Source organism: Podarcis melisellensis, assembly GCF_964234715.1.
Source record: "Podarcis melisellensis genome assembly, chromosome: 2".
Classification (NCBI taxonomy): Eukaryota; Metazoa; Chordata; class Lepidosauria; order Squamata; family Lacertidae; genus Podarcis; species Podarcis melisellensis.
Window position 1 is genome coordinate 123,860,040 of NC_138529.1, and position 23,753 is coordinate 123,883,792.

A 23,753-nucleotide genomic window follows, 5' to 3' on the forward strand; every position below is an offset into this window, starting at 1 on the left:
CATGACCATTATTTTACATTATTTCATTTGCCTTTCCTAAAAATTTGGAACATATGGAGGACAGGAGAGATTGTAAAAGAGGTTAAAATAAGAGCAGGTGCTAATTGTAATAGTACTTTGTTCTCTTCCTAGAAAACAAATAGGATTTTCTCCCCACCCCATCAAAAGAAGACAATTGAGAAGGCAGTCAGAATTCTGGTGGGCCATGTCCAATGGAACTAACGAAGAAACCATTTAAATACATGGAGTGTGAAAAGAGAGAACATAAACAATTTGAAAGTATGGAGTGTGGAAAGAGCTTCACTGACAGTGGAAAACTTAGAATTCATCTACGGACTCACACTGGGGAGAAACCATTTAAATGCATGGAGTGTGGAAGGAGCTTCAGTCAGAGTGGACACCTTAGAATTCATCTCCGGACTCACACTGGGGAGAAACCTTTCAAATGTATGGAGTGTGGAAAGAGCTTCAGTGGGAATGGACACCATAAAATTCATCAACGGAGTCACACTGGGGAGAAACCATTTGAATGCATGGAGTGTGGAACGAGCTTCAGTGGGAGTGGACACCTTAGAATACATCAACGGACTCACACAGGGGAGAAACCATTTGAATGTATGGAGTGTGGAAAGAGCTTCAGTCAGAGTGGAGACCTTAGAATTCATCAACGGACTCACACGGGGGAGAAACCATTTAAATGCATGGAGTGTGGAAAGAGCTTCAGTCAGAGTGGACACCTTAGAATTCATCAACGGAGTCACACAGGGGAGAAACCATTTAAATGCATGGAGTGTGGAAAGAGCTTCAGTCAGAGTGGAGACCTTAGAATTCATAAACGGAGTCACACTGGGGAGAAACCATTTAAATGCATGGAGTGTGGAAAGAGCTTCAGTCAGAGTGGACACCTTAGAATTCATCAACGGAGTCACACAGGGGAGAAATCATTTAAATGCATGGAGTGTGGAAAGAGCTTCAGTCAGAGTGGAAACCTTAGAATTCATCAACGGAGTCACACAGGGGAGAAATCATTTAAATGCATGGACTGTGGAAAGAGCTTCACTGAGAGTAGAAAACTTAGAATTCATCAACGGACTCACACAGGGGAGAAACCATTTCAATGCATGGAGTGTGGAAAGAGCTTCAATAGAAGTGGACACCTTAGAATTCATCAACGGACTCACACAGGGGAGAAATCATATAAATGCATGGAGTGTGGAAAGAGCTTCAGTCAGAGTGGAAACCTTAGAATTCATCAACGGAGTCACACAGGGGAGAAACCATTTCAATGCATGGAGTGTGGAAAGAGCTTCACTGATAGTGGACATCTTAGAAAACATCAACAAACTCACACAGGGTAGAAACCATTTCAATGCATGGAGTGTGGAAGGAGCTTCAGTACAAGTGGAATTCTTACAAAACATCAACAAACTCATACAGGTGAGAAACCATATAAGTCCTAGGGAAATGGACAGAGGTTCAGTTGTAGTGGAAGTCTTACAAACCATCAAAAGACTCCGAGGGGTAAGAGCTGTAAGAATGGAAACACCTACATGCTATCAATTAACTCAAAGAAGAGAAAGGGTTTGAATAAAAGGAGTGTGGATCCTGATTTGGTTATTATGCAACACTTTTTAGACTGTGGAACCTTTTTCTCTCCGAGTCGACACTTTCTTTGACATCAATAACAGGAAATCAGTCTTAATTGCATGCAGCGTATGTGAGCTTCTGTTGTTTGTATGTAATGTGGTCTGGGCATTTATTTAAAGTAATGAAGGTCACATTTCACAATAGTAAGCATAATATAATATTTAATATGAATCAGTCGTGTTGCTGCTGAATGAGGGTGGACTGAGAGTGAGCTGGTGTTTGTGTTTGGTGGAGGGAGTTGGAAATGCTTGTATCTGGGAATGGAGAGCTGCTCAAAGTGGAGCTGAGACTGGTGGTCTTGCATGAGGAGGGAAGGGGGCACAGTGAAGAAGGGGCCGTACCAGAGCATCTCAAAGCAATGTGCTGGGGGGCGGGAACCATGGTGACACAAGTCTGTGTAGAATGCTATCCCCACAAGGAAACCGTAAGGATGAGTATAATGGGGAAGGAGGTTCAGGCAGGTCCCCAACCCAGAGTGCTAAGGGTCAGCTTCCTCCAAATCCACCAGCTGCCCCAAGGCAGGAGCCACTCTTGGCCTGAGGGTGGAAAACCTTCGTCCACCTTTGCGACTGGACATGATCTGAGGGCAGTGATGGCAAACCTTTTCCAGACCGAGTACCCAAACTGCAACACAAAACCCACTTTTTCATCACAAAGTGCCAACTATTGCAATGCACTCTGTGTGGGGCTACCTTTGAAGGTGACCCAGAAACTACAACTAATGCAGAATGCGGCAGCTGTACTGGTGACTGGTAGTGGCCGCCAAGGCCACAGAACATCGGTGTTGAAAGGCCTACATTGGCTCCCAGTACGTTTCCGAGCACAATTCAAAGCGTTGGTGCTGAACTTTAAAGCCCTAAACGGCTTCGGTCCAGTATACCTGAAGGAGCGTCTCCACCCTCATCGTTCTGTCCAGACACCAAGGTCCAGCGCCAAGGGCCTTCTGGCGGTTCCCTCACTGCAAGAAGCCAAGTTACAGGGAACAAGGCAGAGGGCCTTCTTGGTGGTGGCTCCCGCCCTGTGGAACACCCACCAGATGTCAAAGAGAACAACTACCACCAGACTTTTAGAAGACATCTGAAAACAGCCCTGTTTAGGGAAGCTTTTAATGTTTTATGCATTATTGTAATGTAATACTTTGTTGGAAGCCGCCCAGAGTGGCCCAGCCAGATGGGCAGGGTATAAATACTAAATTATTATTATTACTATAACGCGGCAATTCTACCTGTATATTTTTTTTTCTGTTTGTTTCACATTTCTTCTTTATGGCTACTGTTGTAATAAATAATCCTTCATAAAAGTTATTGCCTTACATTCTTCATTAAATTGTGTTTCCATTGATCTGTAATGTTATAGTATAACTCAGTGCTTTTTTTCTTTAAAAAAAATGCTTAGGTGGTACTTGTTCCGTTCGCAAAGTAAAGGAAGGATTCAACTCTGATTAAAAAGAATATACACAGAGACTTGGACCAGCAAGACTCTGGGGAGGGTGCGTATAATCGTGTCTCTCTGTGCTTGTCCGATTCCCAAAGCCCCCGGCCCAGGCCATTTTATTCACAAAAGAACTTTTTACAGAGTGTTCCCAAGAACTAATCAGATTTCTTCTGAGCATTTCAAGAAACCCAGGTGGGGAGAAAGTTAAACTACTAAAACTAATTAAGCACAAATATTTCTGGGGTAAACAAAGAACAGAACTACAAAGAAGAGCATCTGGCAACCCCGCAGGTCATAAAAAGGAGGGTGGCCAGGAGGACAGCGGATCATTATCCCCTTCATGTGAGATCTGTTTCCTGGCCCTAAGATTAACATCCTAAGATTACCATATAGACACCTACTTCAAAGAAGCTTGCCCACTCTCTTTATGGCCCAGGAGGCCTGCCTGGCGAAGCAAGAAGCAACTGGGCTGTGTACTTGAGTTTTCAGGCAAGAGAGAAATGGGCAGCAGAGGGAAAAGGGCATGAATGTAGAATCTTATGGGATTTAATCAGAAATTATCGTCAATATATCAAACCCAGTCAACACAATGTCTTCATCGTGGACACGATGGCTTGATGTATATTTTATAATTCCTCATGGTAATCCCATCTGATTCCCTACAGTACTCTCATTTTCACCGCTGGGGGAGGGGATAAATACAGTTGTAATTGGGGAAAATAAATACAGTGGTACCTCAGTTTTCAAACACCTTAGTTCCCAAACTACTTGGAACCTGAACTCTTCAAACCCAGAAACGAGTGTTCCAATTTGTAACTATTTTCCGGAAGCCGAACATGTTCTGTTCTGAGTATAACTTCCGTTTTGAGTGCCATACCTCTGTTTTCCTTGTGAGGGAAGGCGGGCCGGGCGGCAAGTAGGAATGGGATCGGGCTGCTCCGCTAGGCAGCCTTGCTGCTTGCTCGGGAAGAGGAGCTGGATGGGGGCTGCTGAGCTGGGGAGGGACAGGCTCCGTCACCCTTTCCGTTGAGGGCTTTGAGGCTGTGCACTCCCCTCAAGGGAGAATTTTAAAGGAGCCCCCCCCCTCCGCCTCAGATCCCCTGCAACCCCGTGAAGGCAGCCAGGCGGAATAGTTGCTGGGGTTGGGGAAGGTGGAGGCAGCCCGGAAGCTGCATCTGAGAGCCCCTGCACCACTTGAAGGCAGCCAGCCACTCCTCAGTGGGGCTGCCCTCTCCCGCTCCTCCTTGTGTGCAAGGAGGAGTGGAGGCAGGGATCTCTCAGCGCAAAGCCTCCACTTCTGAGAGATCTCCGCCCTGCTCCTGAACAGGGCTGCCTTCAGAGGTCTTCCAAAAGACATCTCTTTGACATCTGATGGGGGCGTGTGTTCCACAGGGAGGGTGCCACTACCAAGAAGGCCCTCTGCCTGGTACCTTGTAAATGTGAGGGAAGTGGACCTCCGTGATGATGGGGGGATATTTTCTTTTCCTTGTGTTAGATGGATGTTGAAACAAGGTGTGATTGACATGGGCATGTCTGGATCACAGATTTCTGCCCAACACCACTCCTCTTCCGGGACATACCTGTGATGTTTTGATGACCCACTGAGAAATGTGTTGTGGGAACTATTAAAAACTCATGTCATCTTCTGGGCATTTTCTTTTTGCTCTTCTTAGAGATCTAGACCTTTGTTGCAACAAATAAATGATCAGGCCTTCTGGCCACTGATTTGCTTCCTCATTGCTTGCCTGCCATCTCGCGTTTTCTGATTAATTCAGCGTCCGCAGGGCTAGACTCCAGCAAAGTTGGAAAGCGCTTTAAGGTAGTGCACCCCAAGAATTGTTCTTTTCACCTGGAAGGAGTTGGGGAGCTGTCAAAACCAAACCCCAATTTTTCCCATAACACGTATATAGCCATATAATCCCTAGTGTAATAAGTTAAGACCTTTGGAGCAGGCATCTTTTTTAAAAAAAGTTTTTTCATGAACCACCCTACTGCCCTATCCTCTGCTGGGCTTTCCGGGTTCCGGAAAGTTCGCCTATATGAAGGAAAGGAGGCTAGGCCAAGTAGATTCTCCCCGCCCCTGCTCGCAGCTGATTGGCCAGCTGGGTTGGGTGTCCCACCATCCCAAAAAGGCTAAAATGGGCCGACTTTGGTACTCTTGTGTCCTGTCCACCCACAATGTCTTTTTCTCTATCTGAGCTGGCTCCCTGCCTGTTACTTTACATGTGGGGAAACCCCTGTGGGGTTCCTCTCTGTGTAAAGTCTTCAAGCTGTTCTTGCGCATGCCTGACAAATCTGCCCCATGAAATCACAAATCTGCATGGTGAAATCACCGTAAATAAAACCTCCCCTTCAGTAGTTTCAAGCACTGCTCCAGGTCCCACATAATATCTGTACTGCATTGTTTAGTGTGGCAGCACCTCCCCTTTGGAACTCCCCGCCTCTTGCAACAAAGAAACGTGCCTTTGCTAGACTCTTTTCGGGCACCTGCTAAAAGCATTCTTCTTTAGGCAAGTATACCTAGGTGCTTAGGAAGTTGAAGTAATTTTAATCTTAATATTTTAGCTTTTGAATGTTTTAAAGTAGGATTGTTAATTCTTCTTGATTTTACTGCTCTGCTGTTTTTGTTGTGTTTTTTTAAATCAACTTGGCAGGTTTTTAAAAATAAATTTTATTAAATAAATAAAGAATAAATATAAATAAAATAAAATAACACAAGTATCTGTCCATAGTCGCCTACTTGTTACCTGAGACCCATAATCCACATTCCTTTGTAAGAAAATATGAAATAACGTAAAACCATTTTTGTGGGGGAGGGGGATAAAAATAAATCAATATGTGTGTGGGGGGGGGGTTACAAGAAATTTTCTGCACTGGGTACCACCTGACCTTTCTATGCCTCTGCCCCCATCATTTAGCCCAGACACTGAGATGATGATGATGATGATGATGATGATTATAGGTCTGTGGTGCTCAATGTTTAGGTATTGCAAATATTAGGATTTAGTTAGAACTTGTGTGTTATAATCTTATAAGATAGTCTCAGTGTATTTCAGAAAGGGACATAAATCTGACACCAGGAATCACAAGACAGAGAAACCAGTAGAACACTTCAATCTCCCAGGACATTCTATACAAGATCTCAAAGTAGCTGTCTTATTACAAAGGAATTTCAGAAATAGACTGGAAAGAAAAGTTGCTGAATTGCAACTTATTACCAAACCTAAAACCACGGAGAGACCTGGTCTGAACAGAGACATTGGATTCTTATCTCATTATACATGATAAAGCTGTTTTAGCCATTTCACCCCTTGCTTTTTCCTGTAATACCAATTGCAGTCATTAACCGTCATCAACAGGTTAAACCTACTGGAATTGGCCCCCTCCCTTTGTAACAAGCAGCTGTAGTTCTTTTGGGATTTAATATCAGCTCATGAAAAGTTGGGCCCACGACCCAGAAAGCTGCCTGGTTCCCTCTGTCTGAAGGCGGAGATATGCACCACACGTCAAAGTGCAAGTAGATAAATAGGTACCACTCCAGCGGAAGGTAAATGGCGTTTCTGTGCGCTGCTCTGGTTCGCCAGAAACGGCTTAGTCATGCTGGCCACATGACCCAGAAAAACTGTCTGCGGACAAACGCCAGCTCCCTAGGCTAGTAAAGAGAGATGAGCGTTGCAACCCCAGAGTCGGCCATGACTGGACCTAACGGTCAGGGGTCCCTTTACTTTTAAGTTACTCTCTAAGTCCCAAAAGTGTGTAGCAACTCCGGTCTTCTTTGCGGGGCTGTTGTAACGGGGACCCCCTGCCTCCCCCCCCCCCGTCGGGAAATGGGGGTGAGACTGACCGGACCCCCCTCTCCCGGCAAGGGATTAAAAGGGGGCATGTCCCCTTCCTGCCCCGGAGGGCTTTTTCCCAGGTGGGGGGGGGGGTCTCCTTCCCTGCCGCCTCCGGGGATCGAACCCGGGAAGGAAGAAATCAAAACTTTATTAGCAAAGCCAACAGGCCACAGCTATACAAGAATTAGAAATAAAAATAAAAATAAAAATAAAAGGAAGAAACGAACAAGCAAAAGGAGGTCCGTCAGATGAACAAGTCTGTCACTCAGATGGTGGCCCTCAATTTCACAGCTCTCTCGATGTACCTCGCGACCTTCTCTGTTATCTGACTATCCGTATCAGATAAGAGAAAATACAGTGTAATGTCTGGTGAACGGCCGGGGTTGGAGAGAATGAGTGGAGTAATAATCTCATTCCTTAGGTCTTTATAAATGGGGCAGGATAGGAGGACGTGGGACACTGTTTTCGTGTTACCGTCTCCACATGGGCAGAGTCGTTTTTCAAATGGAGTCTTTTGGTAACGACCTTCAAGTACGGCAGAAGGAAGAACATCCCATTTAGCCAATGTAAAGGCTTGTCTGTATTTTGGGATGGTTAATTTAAACAAATATGAAGCTGGGGAGTCAAAATGAGAAGGGGGAAAGTAGGTATACCATGGGCACAGTTTCTTTAAGATAGTCAGATTGTTTTGCCGTTCAATGTCTTTCAGGCGCTGGCCTATTAGACTCTTTGCTTTAATGAGGCCCATTGATAGTAGGGACTGTGAATGCAGACCGCATGTAAGGAGTTTTTGATGCACAGTTTTGAACCACTTGCTTTTGTGAGTGTCTTGCATTACTAGAGGCAGTAGACCAGGTGGATTTAGATTAAGACGAAGCCAATAGTTGAATGTTCTTTGCCAGGTCTGAGTTTCTACAGATGGAAGGCAGGCCTCGAGTCGTAATGCTGCGTTTGGAACACAGGAGGGGACGCCGAATATCTGCCTTAGGAATTTAGACTGAACAGTTTCAAGACTGGAGCAGTGGTTCCCCGTCCAGATTTGTGCCCCATACAGTAACTGCGCCAGAGGTTTTGCTTGAAAAACTTCAAGGGCTGCTGGGATGTATCTGCCCCCCTTCGTGTAAAAGAAGCGGGACAGCATCTTAATACTTTGAGCTGCTTTTTCTTTGGCACATTTTTGATGGACATCCCAGGACCCGGTCAACTGGAAAACGATGCCCAGATATTTGAAGGCTTTAACCTGTTCAATTGTCTGGTTATCCATCCTCCAGCTGTACTGTCTGTGTTTCCTTGCAAAAACCATAATTTTGGTTTTCTGGTAGTTTATTGCCAGTTGCTCTCTCCTGCAGTATGCTGAAAATTCACCTATGAGCCTATTTAAGCCTATTCTTGTTCGAGATAGGAGTATCGCATCATCAGCATACAAAAGTACTGATATTGATTTGTCAGCCAGTTTGGGGGCGTGGAAGTCCGGAGATGACAAACAGTTAACCATATCGTTGATGTAAAAGTTGAATAGAACTGGGGCCAGGATGCAACCTTGCTTGACCCCCTTGCTGACAGGAACTGGTCCTATAAGATGGCCATTTAACGAAGTTCTTACATGCAGCACCGTGTCTTTATATAAACAGCTGATCAGAAATAATAGTCTTTTGTCTATACTTGATGTGCTCAATTTATCCCAGAGTCTTGCACGTGGAATTGAATCGAAAGCAGCCTTTAGATCGATAAAGGCTGCATATAGCACCCCACGGGATTTTTTGGCATATTTGTCAATTAAATAGGCTAGGGTGAAGCAATGGTCTATGGTGGATCTGCCTTGTCTAAAGCCCGCTTGCTCTTCCGCTAGGATAGCTTCAGTTTCCAGCCAGCTAGTTAGCTTAATATAAAGGTGTTTGGCATATAGTTTGCTGGGTATAGGCAGAAGGCTGATTGGTCTATAGCTCGCCGGGTCTGGCATAGGTCCTTTTTTATAGATTGGAATGACTATTGCCTCAGTCCAACCATCTGGGAGTAAACCCGTTGAGTCGATCCAAGAAAATAAAGACGCCAGCAGGGGGGCCCACCAGCCAATGTTGGACTTCAGAAGTTCGGCAGGGATGTAATCATTCCCTGGGGCCTTGTTGTTCTTTAATTGTGCGATTAAGTTCTCAACTTCCTTTACAGTTACTGGTGGCCAATGAGGTAGGTCCTCCAATTGAATGCATAGTTTGTAATGTTGGGCTTCCTGGTCATAGAACAAAGATTGAAAATGGCGCAACCACTCCATTGGTTCCACTGTACAGATGGAATTAGTACGCTCCTGATCCAGTAGACCAGATATGGTTCGCCAAAAGCAAGTAGTATCTTTCTCGTGCGATGCCTTAACCAAACTGTGCCATGCGGCTCTTTCAGCTTCCAGTTTCTTTCTCCTTAGTAATTGTTTGTAAGACCGTCTCAGATAAATATAAGCATTAAGTAGGGGGGCAGTCCCTGATTTCCTATATCTCTGGTAGGCTGTTCTCATTTGTCTCCTTGTTTGCCTGCACTCCAGGTCAAACCAGCTAGCTCCGTCCTTTGCCCTCTTTGTAGCGGCGCTATGTATCACTGTTGTTAAATGGGATTTCAATCTTTCCAAAAGTAATTTAAAGTGTTCCATAATCGCATCTACTGAATTGCCTGACACAATAGCGGAGCGGATAAGCTTTAACTCCACTGACTGAAGAAGGAGGGTTAGATTTTCATTCAGTATTGGGGACCATTTGAGTCTTTTGGGAGCAGGTATACCCAAATTTACAGAAGGTATATATTGTGGCTCGGCAATAGAATAGTCAAAAGGCCGACCTGCAAGCTCTAAAATTAGAGGTAGGTGATCACTCAGAGTATTGTGGCCCACTTGAAACTTCCTTACAAGGCTGTGAGCAAATCTTGAGATTAGAATATAATCTATAACGCTTCCCCCAGCCTTGGAAAAATGGGTATATTCCCCGGGGCAATCCCCCTCTATGTTGCCGTTTAATATCAGCAGTTCCCTCCGTCTGGCAGCCTGCACTAAGCAGAGACCTGAAAAATTACTTCTGCTATCTTTGGACAGTCGTGTCGCACCAATATCCGCCTGTTCTTCAGGGTCCATAAATAGGTTGAAGTGAGTGTATAGACTGTTGTCATCTGTTCCTATACGAGCGTTAAAGTCTCCACACACAATAGTCAGGGCAGACGGGTAAGTAGATTCGAGAGGCTCTAAAAACGCCTCTAGCTCAGCCCATGTAGCCTTGACCACGGTTTTTTTTTGGCCTGGGGGAATATAAACATTGACCAGCAAAAGAGTAGTTCTCTTGAAGCTAAGTAGAGCGGCTGTTGCTAAAGAATTGCAGCTGGGTAGGGCTGTTAGAGAATGCGCCAGCTCCGTGGAAATGAAGCAAGCTAGGCCACCACTAGATCTGCCGCCCCTTAGAGATGGAGAGGCAGGCAGGTAGTGGCAGTTATACCCATTGAGAAATATAGGGTCATTCTGCCATGTCTCCTGAAAGAAGATGATGTCAAATTGCTTAAGGTAGCACAAAAATTGTTGGTTGTTTTTCTTGGCGTGCCAACCCGCGATATTCCAAGACAGCACTTTTAGGCCCCGGGCCCTTCGGGGAGCTGGATCTATGTCACCACCACGTCCAGCAATTCTTTGGTGTCTAAAAAAACACACCCATTGGCTCTTTTCGAGGATGACTGCTTGGAGAGAGTGTAGTGGTCCTCTCTTCTTGGTGATTTGGGGCTAGATTTTGGAGTTGGGGGGGAAGCTAATTCGTTCGGAGACAATTTAAGATAGCTGTGCCAGGAGCTTTGAGATTTCACACCTTGATTTGGTCTTACTTTATTGTACTTCACAGGGGGCTCAGATTGTAATTCCACGTCTACACATTTAAAGGTGCCTCCCACTGTCTTCTTATCGACTAGACACTTGGGAGATATGGGCTGCACATGAGGGTCCTTCATTGTCTCACCTTGGTCATCCTTTTTTTCTAGTCTGCTTCGAAGTAAATCAAGTCTTTTCAGAATCTCAGTTTGAGCTGGAGAATGCAGTGACCAGAATCGCTTTATCAGCGAGAGTTCTTCCTCCAAAACGGAGTCCTCACTATCACACGTGCGAGGCCAGACGCCAGTTGGATGTGGAGCTTCCTTTTTTTCATTTGGTACTGTTTGATGGAGATGATCCTGCTGGAACTTATGCTTTCTATTTTGATGGTTTTGGTGGTTGGTTTTTTTCCTTTTGTGGACTTCCATTCCTATGCCCTTGGGCCCCATCAGAGAGGTTAAAGGTGCTCTATTTTCAAATATTCTTAATAGGACTATTCTTTCTTTTTTGAATAGGTTTTTAGCTCTAAAAATAAGGCTGGCCAGATTATGATCTAAAAAGGTAATCAATGCTCGTACCGAGCAATCATCTTGATGTAGATACTCTATAGCGGCTATGTCAGATGCTTTTACTACCCCCGGTAAAATGCCACTTATAATGGACAAAAAGTGGTCTATACGGTCCGACCCTGCATAAAATCTAGGCGGTTTAGGATAATTAGCAAAGACAAGCTTTTGTGGGATTAGGACTAAACTCCATTCTCTTTTGGGGCACAACATCTGTCGAGCTTGAGAGGGGTGGTTCCCCTCAATAGTTTGGGACGCCAACTCACCTCTGTCTACAGATTCTGTGCTGGCCATAAGAGGACTCTGGGGCGGTATAACTGTAGATGGATTAGTTCCTTTGTCCCAGCTCGGTGTTAATTCTTCAAAGCTTGGTTTAGATTCTTTTATGGGTGTATCTACTTTACGTGTCTCTTTGATGGCACTCGAGTTGGATTTGTTTGTTCCACTTGTAGAAAGGGATGGAAGAAGGTTAAAGAGCTTCTGCCAATATTTTTTACAGGTATGGTGAGTTGTCTTAAGCCGCCTTAGATTTTTCATATTTTTGCTTTTCTTCATCTTAGGCTCAGCTTTTTTTTTCCTCCGGGGTTTGCTGGGGAGTGGTGGATCCGGACTGGCTAGGGTATTTGTATTCTGGACTGAAGCGCTCACATGTTGTTTGAAATTATCCACTAGGGTCAGGAGAAGCCCGTTTGTTATCGCTAAAATTTTTTTGACGTTAAGGAGGTCCGTAGAGATCTGGTATATCTGCTCCTGAAGATAATCACCCCGCATTTCTGTTCCGCTGTCATTGGCTTTCAACCAATGGGTTGAAAGGTTACTTCCAAGTTCCAGCGGTGACAAATGAGGATTAGCATCAGGTGTGTTGGCTGTATTAGCCTTTGTAGCATTCTCTGCTATGGCAAGTTCTTGGGCCAAATTTGTTGGATGGTTTGTCCTCTTGATGTTTGTTTGCAAGTCCTTTAGCTGTGTTGACCAATCCAACACTGTGCGTGGCAAAGGCATAGCTACATCTAGAATACTCTCTTTCTGAGTTCTCTTACTCGAGTCTTTTTGAGGAAAGTAGCTGGTAATTTTACTTTGTCTCCTTCGGCGCTCCATCGGGCTCTGTGGTGAATTAGGCAAGATTCCTTGGTCCTTGTATTTTTTCCTGGTGAGGACCATAGTGGGTATATGGATATATATGGATATATGGTAGGGGGTGCTTGCTTAACGGCGACTTATCTTTTGTTCTAAGCTGGAGTAAACAATAGCAGAAATGCCGATTTGTGGAAGTTGCCTCCTAAACCTCTCCAACCTCTCCAACTTGTTAGTTTCTTCAACAATTTACATCGGGGCTTGTGAGGTATCAGTCATTTAAAATGTTAGAAAATATTACTGGTCCTAGGCTTTCATACTGTAACTTGTTTCTTTTAATGTTCAACTAGGTCTTTCTCTCTCATTCAACAGCCTCACGGCGTTACCAGTAAAGTAGCTAGGCAGTATAACAAAAAAAAACAAAAGTCCCTTGGAGTAATTATCGAGTTGAACTTGCCTTGTGTTTCTTGGGGTTGTAGCTGCTTCAGTTCCTTCCTTTTTATCTTTTTTTTTTTTTTATAGATAAAAAGCTCGGCGTCCTTCCAGAGGAGTAGCTGGCTCCCCCGTCTGCTAATTACCAGCTTCGTGAAGATAGGGCGGCTTGCCGAACCTCTTTTGGATAAAAATAGGCCTTTGGCAGTTAATAAAAAAAGATAATAGTTTAAAACTACTAAGCTCAGTTAGAAAAAAAGCTTTAAAAGTGCTAAAAAATACTGATAAATACTGATAAATCTATATTATCAACGCGGAGCACAAAATAGAGCTACCACTAACGACGCCATCTTGCTCCGCCTCCGATCGAACCCGGGACTTTATCAGGAGAAACAGGAAAACGGAGCTGGTTTGGAAGGAGGAGAATTTGTGTCTTCTGGGAGGGAGGGGCCACTCATTCCTGCCCCCCCCCCCGTCAGTGAGCTCTGCTTCCTAGAGAGGCAGGGAGGTGTGGAGGGGGAGGGGCCAAGGGGGGAGGGGAGGGGCCTGATCCACCTTCCCGGAAGAGGAAGGAGGAGGGAAAAGAGGGGCGAAATATATTTATATATGGGGGGGGGGAGAAGGAGGCGCTTTTCCTCCCCCTGAATCTGCAAACAGGGCAGCTGGGAAGGGGGGGCAGGATTTGGGGCGGGGGGAGAAAGGAAAGTGGGGGATCCCTCCCCCTAACTTCTGGGGATCCGGCGAGCGGGGGAGGGGCTGGTTTAGGAGAAAGGAGCCCCTCCCCCCGAGGGGGCGCCTCCTTGGAGACCCCCAGAGAAAGGAAATCGGAATAGCAGAGCGAGCGATGGAAGCGGAGGGACAGAGAGGACAAAGAGGTAGAGCTGTAGGGCGGGGAAGGGGGCGAAGGGCGGGGAGGGGAAGGGAAGGGGGCAGAGACCCCCCCCCAAACAACAGAGGCCCCGATGCATGCAATCCGGTTGAAGATCGGGGCCCCTCCTTTCGCAGGGATTGCATTGCACGCCCCTCCCCGAGATCAGCCTTCCTGCCTTTTACTATGGGAAATGCGGTGGGGGGGCAGGCAGGGCTTCCTGCAGAGGGAGCACCGACAGGGTTTGCATTGCAAGAGCTCCTTTGCAGTGCAAGGAGATGCTCAGCTGTCAAGAGATGCTCAGCTCCCCTGCCCCCCCTTTGGGCGCCTTTGAGGCAATAGAAATGGGAGCCCCCCGGGGGGGTTGGGACTTGAACCCCCTGGCAGGAATCCCTGGGGAGAAAGTGTGTCCCCCCAGATAAGACTCCCATCCTCCCTGGCCATGGGCCATCCTTGCTTGGGCAGGTGGCACTTTGAGTCCAACCACATCTGGAGGGCCAGAGGTGCCTCAACTCAGTATAGAAGGTTCCTCTAATGGCTCAGTGTTACGTGGGAGTTGGTGGAACTGGATCTTAAGGGTTTTGGACAAATTTCCTAGGGATTATGATTGGTATCCAGACCCTAACACTATAAAGCCAAGGTATCCCCACTGAGCAGTTTATCTTATTTTTTTTTTAAAAAAATAATATTTATTCAGGTTTTAAAACAAAAACAAAAACAACAACAGAAAACACAATACAAAAAACAAGACATTTCCAAGAAAAAAGGCAAAAAATAAAAAAGGAAAAACAGACAAAAAGGAAAAAAAATTAGAAAATACATACAGAAAACAGAAAAAAACAAGTTAAACCTTTACACAATTTTCCTTCCATGACCCGCCTCCTCGACCTCCTCACACCTCCCCTCTTTGTTTTCTAGTTCAAATAGATATTTCAGCAAATCCTTCATCTTTATTTTTATCCTAATAATTTATCTTAATATGCTGTAATTTTCCATTCTCTCTTTCACCATTTAGCCATCCACCTTTACTTTATTTAATCTTATTTCTCATTAAAACTGACATATTTAAACCTATTCTCTTAAGACATTTCCCCTAGGGTCATAAAAATTCCATTCCACGATTTCTCCATCTCTCACCAAAAGCAATTTCCTTTTTTTAAAAAATAAATAAATAATAATATTCTCAATATATACACCTCAAACTCTCAACTTTCTTCCACCGTCTCCCTTCCCCGGTCTCGGCCCCTGCCAACAGTTCCATCGGCTTACAACCGTCCATCAACTTGGAGAACCTATCTGTTCATGCAACTTTCCCAACAGATAAAATGTCCTATTCAATACAAGCGTAACTTTTTTCTCCACCGACATCCTTGAAATGTCCAAGGTCAAAGCTAGTTTCTCAGAGTTTTTATCTTTAGGCTAATTTCCCAGCTGCATTCTTGTGACAATGTCCCAAAACTCCCTCTAGAGGAAAGCAGTCTATCAATCCTTCTAGCACAGTCCCAAAAGTCTCAAAAGTAAATTAATAACAATTCCAGTTACCTTTCCTTCTTTTTAAACACAGAAACGGACAATGGAAACAAAGTCTTTCTTTGTATCTTAACAGCTAGCTGTCAACTTTGACAGCTGTCAAACCTGTCTATTCACCGTCGATGGGCTCCTCGCGGACCTATCCCGGGTTTGGAGACGTGACGCTTCAGTTCCTAAATTTTACCTTCTCCAGCAGGCTTCCTCTGCTTCCAAAGGGAGTGTAAGTAATAGTTTCAATCAGTGAAGTTTTAATCCTTTACGTAGAACTTTCCAAGACCTTAGTTAACAAACTCTTTGCTTCAGTCTATTTACAGAAGAGGGAGGTGGACTTCCTGTTTAGACCTTCCCCCGTTCCTTGCCAAATTAAATTGTTTTAAAAACCTAATTTCCCGTTCTACTCACGGGTTGTTGTTTGAAATACAATTGTCCACAAGAAAAAGTCAGCGCTCTCCGGCAACGGCTGTGCGGCTTCACTCCGTAAAAATAGCAATCGATTCAAAACACCATGCCGCTCACCCCACGTCGTTTCGAAGCCCCCAAAAAGGGCTTTCCCTGCGGGTAGGGGGGGGGACGCTCCTGGTGTCAGCCGAATCCCACGTTCCCAGGCTTCCTCTGCCTAGGATTTTTGAAGGGTCTCCGCCTTCGCCACGGCGGCAAGACCCGATTTTCGCGGAGCGGGTTCCTCTAAGTCAGAGGAGCTCCTTCATTGCCGATGGCGCTAACCCGGAAGTCCCCCCCACTGAGCAGTTTATCAACCCTGCCGCCCCCTGGGGAAGACCTTCTGAAGGAAGTGGTTTGCCCCCAAAGTTAATTCCTTCCTTCCTCCGCTGCTGCTGCCCACACTAAAGGAATGTCTGGATGAAATCCCAGGGATGTCTGCCTCCTATTACAAAGAGATACAGTTGATAATCTAGAAAAAGGTGTGGCTAAGATTCTGAGTCACAATCATGCCTGAGAAATACAGCCAGGGAATATGAAACTGAAATATTATTATTATTATTATTATTATTATTATTATTATTATTATTATATTACAATCAGGTGGACACACCACGGGTTTCATCTTCTTTCTATTCTTCCCCAAAATCAGTGTTATTCACCTTTAACACTCACCTTTTTCAGTGTCACACATATTTTTATCTTGTGATCTTCAAATGAAGAGAGGTATAACAATTTACTAAGTAATTCCCAGTTGGAGCAGAGCTAGAATATCCAGAAGCCCTTGGCCACCCACGGCAAAGGAGGAAGAACAGTGAGAGAGGCCTGGACAGGGAATCTCCGCTGAGATAAGCCAGTGTCAGGAGGCGGGTGCGAGACATGGCGGCATATAATTATTATAAATCATAATTGGGGTGGGTGTCTCAATCTGGCCTTCCCAGCAGTCAGGCTCCAGCTGCTTTCCTTCTGCATCTCCAGCTCTCTCCATTCAATAATGCAAGGCTGAGAGATGGAGGTCCAACCCCAAGAACATTCTCCAACTGAGTGCTCCTTCAACCGACCACAAGCATCAAGCCTTGTCACTAGACTTATATATGGGTCTCCCAAAATGGTCACTATGCACCTCCTGAGGCCAAAGGGACTGTGCAGGTGATGAATAAAGATATAGACGTCGAAGGAGACAAAATGTGGCCCAAGGGGTGGAGGATTATAGTGCAGAGGATGAAGAACTTCATGATGAACATAGGACCCTGATGAATATTGGCCAGGTTCATGGAACATAGAGCAGCTCCCGCTCCTGTGAGAAACCACTTTTTATCAAATGTAAAGCCCACAATTCAAACATATTCTAAGATAATGCTGATTCATTAAGAATAATTAAGTGTTATGGAAGGCTGATGATGCATTACCATTATTTTACATTATTTCATTTGCCTATGCTAAAAAATTTGGAACATATGGAGGACAGGAAAGAATGTGTTGTTGTTGTTGTTTAGTCGTTTAGTCGTGTCCGACTCTTCGTGACCCCATGGACCAGAGAACGCCAGGCACCTCTGTCCTCCACTGCCTCCCGCAGTTTGGTCAAACTCATGCTGGTAACCTCGAAAACACTATCCAACCATCTCGTCCTCTGCCGTCCCCTTCTCCTTGTGCCCTCCATCTTTCCCAACATCAGGGTCTTCTCCAGGGAATCTTCTCTTCTCATGAGGTGGCCAAAGTACTGGAGCCTCAGCTTCACAATCTGTCCTTCCAGTGAGCACTCAGGGTTGATTTCCTTCAGTATGGAGAGGTTTGATCTTCTTGCAGTCCATGGGACTCTCAAGAGTCTCCTCCAGCACCATAATTCAAAAGCATCAATTCTTCGGCGATCAGCCTTCTTTATGGTCCAGCTCTCACTTCCATACATCACTACTGGGAAAACCATAGCTTTGACTATACGAACCTTTGTTGGCAAGGTGATATCTCTACTTCTCAAGATGCTGTCTAGGCCTGTCATTGCCCTTCTCCCAAGAAGCAGGCGTCTTTTAATTTCGTGGCTGCTGTCACCATCTGCAGTGATCATTGAGCCCAAGAAAGTAAAATCTCTCACTACCTCCATTTCTTCCCCTTCTATTTGCCAGGAGGTGATGGGACCAGTGGCCATGATCTTCGTTTTTTTGATGTTGAGCTTCAGACCATATTTTGCGCTCTCCTCTTTCACCCTCATTAAAAGGTTCTTTAATTCCTCCTCACTTTCTGCCATCAAGGTTGTGTCATCTGCATATCTGAGGTTGTTGATATTTCTTCCAGCAATCTTAATTCCGGCTAGGGATTCATCCAGCCCAGCCTTTCGCATGATGAATTCTGCATATAAGTTAAATAAGCAGGGAGACAAAATACAGCCTTGTCGTACTCCTTTCCCAATTTTGAACCAATCAGTTGTTCCATATCCAGTTCTAACTGTAGCTTCTTGTCCCACATAGAGATTTCTCAGGAGACAGATGAGGTGATCTGGCACTCCCATTTCTTTAAGAACTTGCCATAGTTTGCCGTGGTCGACACAATCAAAGGCTTTTGCATAGTCAATGAAGCAGAAGTAGATGTCTTTCTGGAACTCTCTAGCTTTCTCCATAATCCAGCGCATGTTTGCAATTTGGTCTCTGGTTCCTCTGCCTCTTCTAAATCCAGCTTGCACTTCTGGGAGTTCTCGGTCCACATACTGCTTGAGCCTTCCTTGTAGAATTTTAAGCATAACCTTGCTAGCGTGTGAAATGAGTGCAATTGTGCGATAGTTGGAGCATTCTTTGGCACTGCCCTTCTTTGGGATTGGGATGTAGACTGATCTTCTCCAATCTTCTGGCCACTGCTGAGTTTTCCAAACTTGCTGGCATATTGAGTGTAGCACCTTAACAGCATCATCTTTTAAAATTTTAAATAGTTCAGCTGGAATACCATCACTTCCACTGGCCTTGTTATTTGCAGTGCTTTCTAAGGCCCATTTGACTTCACTTTCCAGGATGTCTGGCTCAAGGTCAGCAACCACACTACCTGGGGTATACGAGACATCCATTTCTTTCTGGTATAATTCCTCTGTGTATTCTTGCCACCTCTTCTTGATGTCTTCTGCTTCTGTTAGGTCCTTTCCACTTTTGTCCTTTATTATGGAAATCTTTGTACGAAATGTTCCTTTCATATCTCCAATTTTCTTGAACAGATCTCTGGTTCTTCCCATTCTATTGCTTTCCTCTATTTCTTTGCATTGCTCGTTTAAGAAGGTCTTCTTGTCTCTCCTTGCTATTCTTTGGAAATCTGCATTCAATTTCCTGTATCTTTCACCATCTCCCTCGCATTTTGCTTGCCTTCTCTCCCCCGCTATTTGTAAGGCCTCATTGGACAGCCACTTTGCTTTCTTGCATTTCCTTTTCATTGGGATGGTTTTCGTTGCTGCCTCCTGTATAATGTTACGAGCCTCCATCCATAGTTCTTCAGGCATTCTGTCCACCAAATCTAAATCCTTAAACCTGTTCCTCACTTCCACTGTGTATTCATAAGGGATTTGACTTAGATTGTATCTTACCGGCCCAGTGGTTTTTCCTACTTTCTTCAGTTTAAGCTTGAATTTTGCTATAAGAAGCTGATGATCTGAGCCACAGTCAGCTCCAGGTCTTGTTTTTGCTGACTGTATAGAGCTTCTCCATCTTTGGCTGCAGAGAATATAATCAATCTGATTTCGATGCTGCCCATCTGGTGATGTCCATGTGTAGAGTCGTCTCTTGTGTTGTTGGGAAAGCGTGTTTGTGATGACCAGCTTGTTCTCTTGACAGAACTCTATTAGCCTTTGCCCTGCTTCGTTTTGATCTCCAAGGCCAAACTTGCCAGTTGTTCCTTTTATCTCTTGACTCCCTACTTTAGCATTCCAATCCCCTATAATGAGAAGAACATCCTTCTTTGGTGTCATTTCTATAAGGTCTTGTAAGTCTTCATAGAATTGGTCAATTTCAGTTTCTTCAGCACAAGTAGTTGGTGCATAAACTTGGATTACTGTGATGTTAAAAGGTCTGCCTTGGATTCGTATCGAGATCATTCTATCATTTTCGAGATTGCATCCCAGTACAGCTTTCGCCACTCTTTTGTTGACTATGAGGGCCACTCCATTTCTTTTACGGGTTTCTTGCCCACAGTAGTAGATATGATGGTCATCCGAACTGAATTCACCCATTCCCGTCCATTTCAGTTCACTGATGCCCAGGATGTCAATATTTATTCTTGCCATCTCATTTTTGACCACCTCCAACTTACCCAGGTTCATGGTTCTTACATTCCAGGTTCCTATGCAATATTTTTCTTTGCAGCATTGGACTTTCCTTTCGGTTCCAGGCATATCCGCAACTGAGCGTCCTTTCGGCTTTGGCCCAGCCGCTTCATCAGCTCTGGATCTACTTGTACTTGCCCTCCGCTCTTCCCCAGTAGCATGTTGGACGCCTTCCGACCTGAGGGGCTCATCTTCCAGCGTCATATCTTTTATATGCCTGTTGTCTTTGTCCATGGAGTTTTCTTGGCAGGGATACTGGAGTGGCTTGCCGGTTCCTGCTCCAGGTGGATCACGTTTGGTCAAAACTCTCCACTATGACCTGTCCATCTTGGGTGGCCCTGCACGGCATAGCTCATAGCTTCTCTGAGTTATTCAAGCCCCTTCGCCACGGCAAGGCAGTGATCCATGAAGGGGGGAAAGAATGTACGAGACGTCAAAATAAGAGCAGGTCTAATTGATGTGTGTAATATTCCTTTGTTCTCTTCCTAGGTTTCCTTTCCCCCCGCTCCTCCCTGTTGAAAGAAGACAATGGAGAAGGCAGAGAGGAGAAACAATTTGAAAGTATGGAGTGTGGGAAGAGTTTCACTGACAGTGGAACACTTGGAAAACATCAACGTACTCACACTGGAGAGAAACCATTTAAATGCATGGAGTGTGGAAAAAGCTTTGGTTGGAGTTCAAACCTTCGTATACATAAACACACTCACACGGGGGAGAAACCATATAAATGTAAGGAGTGTGGAAAGAGCTTCAGTCAGATTGGACACCTTAGAAACCATCAACGAACCCACACAGGGGAAAAACCTTATAAATGTATGGAGTGTGGAAAGAGCTTCACAGATAGTGGAACATTTAGAAAACATCAACAGACACACACGGGCGAGAAACCATTCAAATGCATGGAATGTGTAAAGAGCTTCAGTCAGAGGGGAAGCCTTAGAATCCATCAACAGATTCACACAGGGGAGAAACCATTTAAATGTTTGGAGTGTGGAAAGAGTTTCAGTACGAATAGAAGACTGAATATTCATCATAAAACTCACACTGGGGAAAAACCATTTGAATGTATGGAGTGTGGGAGGAGCTTCATTGATAACCGAAGCCTTAGAATCCATCATCAAACTCACACAGGGGAAAAACCATATAAATGTATGGATTGTGGAAAGAGATTCAGTCACAGTGAAACACTAAGAAAACATCAACGGACTCACACAGGGGAGAAACCATTTAAATGCATGGAATGTGGAAAGAGCTTTATTGATGGTACAGCACTTAGTATCCATCATCAAACTCACACGGGAAAAACCATTTGAATGTATGGATTGTGGAAAAAGCTTCACTTGTAGTGGAACACTTAGAATCCATCAACGGACACACACAGGGGAAAAACCATTTGAATGTATGGAGTGTGGAAAGAGCTTCACTTCTAATGGAGCAGTAAGAAGACATCAAAGGATTCACACAGGGGAGAAACCATTTAATTGCATGGAGTGCGGTAAGAACTTCACTGATCGTCAAACACTTAGAATCCACCATCGAATTCACACAGGGGAAAAACCATATAAATGTGTGGAGTGTGGAAAGAGCTTCAGTCGGAGTGGTGATGTAAGAAGACATCAGTGGACTCACACAGGGGAAAAACCATTAAAATGCATGGAATGTGGAAAGAGTTTTATTGAGAGGAGAGAGTTGAGGACCCATTATCAAACTCACACTGGGGAGAAACCATTTAAATGCACCGAGTGCGGAAAGAGCTTCAATCGCAGTGGAACACTTAGAAAACATAAATGGACTCACACAGGGGAGAAACCATTTAAATGCATGGAATGTGGAAAGAGCTTTATTGGTGGTACAGCACTTAGTATCCATCATCAAACTCACACAGGGGAGAAACCATTTAAATGTAAGGAGTGTGGAAAGGGCTTCACCAATGTTGGAAATGTTAGAAGACATCAACGGACTCACACGGGAGAAACCATTTAAATGTGTGGAGAGTTGAAAGAGTTTCTTTCAGAGTGGAACCCTGATTTCACACACAGGAAACTTAGACGACATCAACAGACTCACTCGGGGACAAGCAAATAAATGTATGGAGTGTGGAAAGACCGTCAATAGAAGTGGAAACCTTAGCAAACATCAGCGAACTCAAAAAGGGAAAACCACTTACGTATATGAGATTCAGTCCTGATGTTCCTACAAAACATCAATGGACTCGCAAGGAGGAAAAGCTTTAAGAGTTCAAACCCTACAATCCACAAACAGAAAAATCTAAAATGGTTTGAATGGAAGGAGTGTGGGAAGTGTTTCAATTGCTTTATATATAGATAATTTTATTAATACAGTGGTACCTCGGGTTACATATGCTTCAGGTTACATACGTGTCAGGGAACTGCCATCAGTGCCGGGGGGAGAGAGCAAGCTCCAGAGGGATTCCAGAGAGCCTCCCGAGATGGGGAGAGGCAGCCCATCTTCTGGGGAAGAGAATCAGCGTAGCACCAGTGGAGAAGGGGGGCAGATGGGGGAAGCGGCGAGGCGGTCCCATGACTCATTGCCAGGGACCAGCGGGGAGAGCACGGGTCCTCCGCTGCCCACACCCTCCCTGCGCAGAAGGCTTCTGCGCAGGGAGAGTAGGAGGAGACTAGGCGTCAAAGAGCTTCTTTGCTGGAAGAAGTTTAAGAAATGCCCACTGACGGATTCTGCCAGCCATTGAGACAGCCACGGGTGAGTGGCTGTCCGGACAGAAAAGGTTCGCTCAGACAACCCAGCCAGGTGTTGGCACCGGCTTGCGCATGAGCAACCCCTAGAACCATTACAATACGCTTCAGGTTAAAGACTCCCCTAACCCAGAAATAGTGCTTCAGGTTAAGAACTTTGCTTCAGGATGAGAGCAGAAATTGTGCTCCAGCGGTGCAGCAGCAGCAGCAGGAGGCCCCATTAGCGGTGCTTCAGGTTAAGAACAGTTTCAGATTAAGAATGGACCTCCGGAACGAATTAAGTACTTATCCTGAGGTACCACTGTATATAATATTATTTATAAATTGCATTCAAAAATAGCATTCACTTCTGGGTTGTTGGCATTTGAAATCCCCAAACATTCGACTTCTGAAGCATTCTACAACCGAGATTCCACTGAGAATCCAGCAATAGTGTGTTGTCCAACGATATCCATTCTTTTAACCAACACAAAGAGGCTGCCTCGTAGTAGAAAATCTAGCAGTGCGAAGCCACCTCTATTTTTAGTATCTACCAAAATTTTATACTTTATTCTTGGTGTTTTCCCCCTGCCAGAGTAATCATGAAATATCTCTTTGCCATTCGTTAAAGAAGCTAGCATTATTTATTCTTGGTATCATTTAGAATAAAAACAGTATCTTAGGTAAAACATTTCTCTTTATGGTTGAAATCCTTCGTAAAAGTGATAGTTTCATCCTCCCCTCTATTTCCAAATGTTTTTAACATTTTTTGATACTCTAACGTAATTGGAATATGTTGTAATTCAGTGTTTTTCAAATAAACCCTTATTTAGTCTCCATCTATACCATGAACTCTTTTCACCCCTCATTATCATCCATGTTGAATTTTGATCTGATATAGTTCTTGGCTGGATCTCTACAGTCTTTAATCCTGTCGGAAGTTCCTTCAATATCCAGATCATGTTTCTTCTTCCCACAGAATCCTTTGAATCAGAAGAACATGTTTACTCTTGTTCTAATGGGGGTCAGAATCTCCAAGCATCTGGGTTGGCAAACTAAGGCCTGTGGGCCGGATCAGGCGCAATTGCCTTCTAGATCCGGCCTGCGGACGGTCCGGG

The 23,753-nt window shown here is 44.7% G+C and overlaps 2 protein-coding genes and 1 long non-coding RNA gene across 3 annotated transcripts in view; 2 read left to right on the forward strand and 1 right to left on the reverse strand.

Moving 5' to 3' along the window:
- The window catches only part of LOC309365363, a 109,591-nt gene extending 104,696 nt beyond the window's left edge, over window positions 1-4,895 (reverse strand). Inside the window, exon 1 of the long non-coding RNA XR_014166055.1 lies at window positions 4,536-4,895. This is a non-coding gene — a long non-coding RNA (uncharacterized lncRNA). The remainder of the gene's footprint in view (window positions 1-4,535) is intronic.
- LOC309365075 (uncharacterized protein) overlaps window positions 407-23,753 on the forward strand; it is a 51,182-nt gene continuing 27,835 nt past the window's right edge. The window contains exon 1 of the mRNA XM_081903211.1: window positions 407-1,521. Coding sequence (XP_081759337.1) covers window positions 450-1,358 — 909 coding nt within the window. The 5' untranslated portion in view covers window positions 407-449 and the 3' untranslated portion in view covers window positions 1,359-1,521. The remainder of the gene's footprint in view (window positions 1,522-23,753) is intronic.
- On the forward strand, window positions 13,574-21,807 carry LOC309365088 (uncharacterized protein). The gene is made up of 2 exons (XM_081903232.1): window positions 13,574-13,690; window positions 20,432-21,807. The coding sequence occupies exons 1-2, from the start codon at window positions 13,660-13,662 to the stop codon at window positions 21,253-21,255; spliced, it is 855 nt and encodes a 284-aa protein (XP_081759358.1). The 5' UTR covers window positions 13,574-13,659; the 3' UTR covers window positions 21,256-21,807.

Coding starts and splice junctions, on each gene's coding strand:
- LOC309365088 (XM_081903232.1), top strand. CDS start 13,660: ATGGAAGCGGAGGGACAGAGAGGACAAAGAG. Junction 13,691..20,431: donor GGGACAGAGAGGACAAAGAG/GTAGAGCTGTAG, acceptor TTCTCTTCCTAG/GTTTCCTTTCCCCCCGCTCC.